This window comes from Antrostomus carolinensis, unplaced genomic scaffold (genome assembly GCF_000700745.2).
Source record: "Antrostomus carolinensis isolate BGI_N321 unplaced genomic scaffold, ASM70074v2 scaffold27658, whole genome shotgun sequence".
In the NCBI taxonomy this organism is placed as follows: Eukaryota; Metazoa; Chordata; class Aves; order Caprimulgiformes; family Caprimulgidae; genus Antrostomus; species Antrostomus carolinensis.
This window is the reverse complement of record NW_010335405.1, coordinates 3119-6546: the sequence shown is the minus strand read 5'-3', so window position 1 is coordinate 6546 and position 3428 is coordinate 3119. Positions and strand designations below refer to the sequence as shown.

General features: G+C 55.3%; 1 protein-coding gene across 1 annotated transcript in view; it reads right to left on the bottom strand.

Moving 5' to 3' along the window:
• The window catches only part of LOC104530064 (DDB1- and CUL4-associated factor 8), a gene marked incomplete at both ends in the record, with an annotated part of 7362 nt that overhangs the window by 1419 nt on the left and 2515 nt on the right, over window positions 1-3428 (bottom strand). Inside the window, 4 exons of the mRNA XM_010174542.1 lie at window positions 279-409; window positions 877-984; window positions 1136-1193; window positions 1902-1974. Of these exons, the coding sequence (XP_010172844.1) occupies window positions 279-409; window positions 877-984; window positions 1136-1193; window positions 1902-1974 (370 nt within the window). The remainder of the gene's footprint in view (window positions 1-278; window positions 410-876; window positions 985-1135; window positions 1194-1901; window positions 1975-3428) is intronic.

The window sequence follows — 3428 nt, the reverse complement described above, 5'->3', positions numbered from 1 at the left end:
CTCCCTGGGGCGGGAGTGATGCCAAACACCCCACATCGAGGGGCACCAAGGATCCTGCTGAGTTTTTGGGTAGAAAAAGCAGGAAAAAAGGTCCTTTCTCCACTCCCTGGGGCAGGAGTGATGCCAAACACCCCAGATTGTGGGGCACCAAGAATCCTGCCAAGCTTTTGGGTAGAAAAAGCAGGAAAACCTCCAACAAATTGATGTGGGGCAGGTGGCAGAAGCTGGTGTTGGTGAGGACACAGCTGGCAGCAGCAGCAGCAGTGGTTGGGACTCACCACTCCTCCCTTGTCACCCTCCATGAACTGCACGATCTGGCAGGACGATTTCTCCCACAGGAAGATGTGACCACAATCGCTGCCGCTCACCACAAATTCACTCTTTGGGCCATAAAAATTGACACCTTTCACTGAAAAAAAGAGAGAAGAAGAGTTAGAACCAAGCTGAGGTTGAGACCATCAGGAGCTGGGCAGCAGCTCCCTGCCATGAATTCGTTTCCTGCTTGGCAGCCAACGAGTTTCCAGGGTTACCGGCGCGGATCTTTTCCGTCCCTCAAGACACATAATAGCTCATTCTTTACAAACCCAAGAGTTTGTGTTGTGTTTCAAGCTCTTTGTGAGGAAGATGAAAACACTGAGAGCTGCAGAAATCAGCTAAAAAAAAAAAATGGTGATTATTTTTCCTGGGTTGTCCTCACCCACCCCCACCCACCTCCTGAATCCCCCACACAGCCCAGTCGCAAGCGTGAGGAGTAGGGGGGAAGCTTCACTCGCTGCTGAGGAAGGGGATGTGGTGGTGGTGGGAGTTTGATAGTGAGCTGGGGAGAGACCCCTGAGCCCCCTCAAAGCCCTGACACCCATCCCACCCAGTCCTCACCAGTGGCATTGTTACGATGTCCCTTGTATCTCTTGATGTACTCCGCTCCGTCGCTGTGAGAGGAGTTGAAGAGATAAATGTCCTCGTCGTTGTAACTGGCCAACAGCTCTGGTGTAGGATGGGAGAGATGGGAATTAGTGGGGAGCACACAGTGGTGGTCTCTGTGAGGGGGTGGGTGTGTTGAAAGACCCCCCCCTGGGGTGCTCTGTCCCACAGGGGGGGTGGGGGGATGTCCCCCAGCCATGGGATGGTCACTCACCTGAGCCATCGTGGCTGTAGACGAGGCAGGTGATGTTGGCTTTGGATTCACTGTTCACCTGGGGAAAGCACAGAGAGAGTTCTGTTCCCACCACCACCTCCTCCTCCTCCTCTTCCTCCTCCTCAGGGCCAGCACACCCACACCAGCCACGTGCCCACTCAAAAGAACTCAAGCGTGTGAGCGATCGCTCTTGAAAAATCAAGAGCATAAAACCTCTGCTTCTTCCCCACATCGAGATGGAACTTCATGGACAGTGGAAGATTTGGGTCAAAGAAGAAAAAAAACCCACCAAAAACCCCCCCAAAACCAAAAAAAACTCCCAAAACCAACAGCCCAGGCAGCTCTTTCAGCCTCTCGAGCTGTTTTCCAGGCAGGAAGCTGAGGAGAGATTTGCCCTGTGAGTGTTTCTTGGATGTTCCTACACGAAGCTCCTGAGGGAACACTCAGCAGATCCAGGTGGTGAGATCTGCCCAGGTCTCATCCCAGGTCTCATTCTGCCAGCACCAGCCTGGCTATGGGTGAAGGTTGGTCCTGCTGGTGAGGCTGACACAGGCAGTGTCACCACCACCACCACAGGACACTCAGCTGCTTGTCACTCCACACCAGATCTGATTTTCCCCCCCCAGGGTTTGCCCATCCTGTGACAGATTCTGTGACAGCCACCGTGGGATGTCCCCTGCCCATCCACCCACTCATAAAGTGGGAGGAACCCCCACCCCTGGGTGTTGCCTGTCACGTTGGTAGGTCACAAAATGAAGCCACTTACCAAATGGTGAGGGCAGAACTTCTTCAGCACGCCGTTGTTCTCGTTCTCATCTATTTTCCTCTGGTCATAAATCCTGGGGGAAGAGTGGGGGGGAAGGATGGGAAAGTGTTTAGAACTCACTCAAGACACGAGGGATGTGTGGAGCTGGTGGGGACAGAGGGTTGGGACACGGAGGGGTTGAGTGGCACCTCTCTCTGACTCCACAGACACCATGTTTGAGCCAACTCTGAAGCCACAACCTTGCTCTGATGTTGGCTGGAAGCTCCAGCTCTGGCTCTGCCACATCCTGCAGAGGCAGAAACCTCGGCCAGAGCAGCTTCATGTCAGTTCCCATCACGTCAGGGGACGTTGCTCGGTGACGCGTGGCAATGTCACAGCCTGTGTGTGTGTGTGTGTGTGTGCACAGCAGGCCACGAGCTGGGGCTCTGTCAGCCTGCAGACAAGGGGGACGTGACTGCCACCGTGCCTGTCCCCTGGCTGGTTTGTGTTCCTCCTGGATAACCCCCCCATCCCCAACTTCATGGATGTGTGAGCCCTACTGGGAGCTGCCCAGTATGGAGGGGGGGAAATCAAGGGAAGAGGCACTGGGATGCGGGTGGAGGACAGAGAAGAGCAGCAGAGCGGGTAGGAGAGGAGGTTGTGTTTTGGGTAACGATCTCAGGCTCTTCTGAGAGCCACCAAGACCCCAACACCACAGCCTGAGCAGTCTGTCAGCCCACGTGTGATGTGTTTTCCATGCCCATCACCCCAGGAGCTGCTGCCTCCACACCAGACACCCCCACGGGTGGCACTGCGGGGAGCCGACGTCGCGCCGGTGATCCCAACAGCAGGGTTACCGTGTCCCCCCGTTCCCTGAGGAGCAGCCCCCAAGGATGCCAGGGCTCTGCTCGCTCTGGGGAGCTGGGAGGAGGCAGGTTTGGTGCCTGCATGACTCACTTCTTGCCCAAAACAGACGCTGCATGAGTTGTGTCTTGAAATCCACAGGGGAGCTGGGGAGGGATGCGGGGAGCTGCGTGGAGACAGCTCGGTCCCAACGCAGGGGGCTGCCCTGAGTGTTTCAAAGACCAAGGGAGAGGGGGGGGGCTTGTGTTTGTCACTTGAGGAGCTTGGTTTGCTGAAATTGAGACCTTCCCAAACCTTCATCTCACCTCTGCTGTGTTATTGACTGAGAGGAGGTTTATTAGGAGCTCGTTAAGAGCGCTGCTCGTTCCTGAGGGAAGGAATTCCCGGGTTGAGGACAAGCAGGACAGCAAATCCTGGGGTTAAACATCAAAAAAGATCCAAATCCTCCCTCTATTAATCCCCCTTGTGTTCCTGCTGCTGTGGGAGAACAGGCTGTGGAGGCATTAATGATTGAAAGCACGAGGGTTTCTGTGGCATGTCACAGATTTTGGGGGGGCTCCTGGGGGTACTGAGTCCCCATGGGGATGTTCAAAGCCATTTGGGGGGCTCCTGGGGGTACTGACTGACTCAGTTGGCTCCTAGGGGTACTGATTGAGTCCCCATGGGGATGTTCAAAGCCATTTG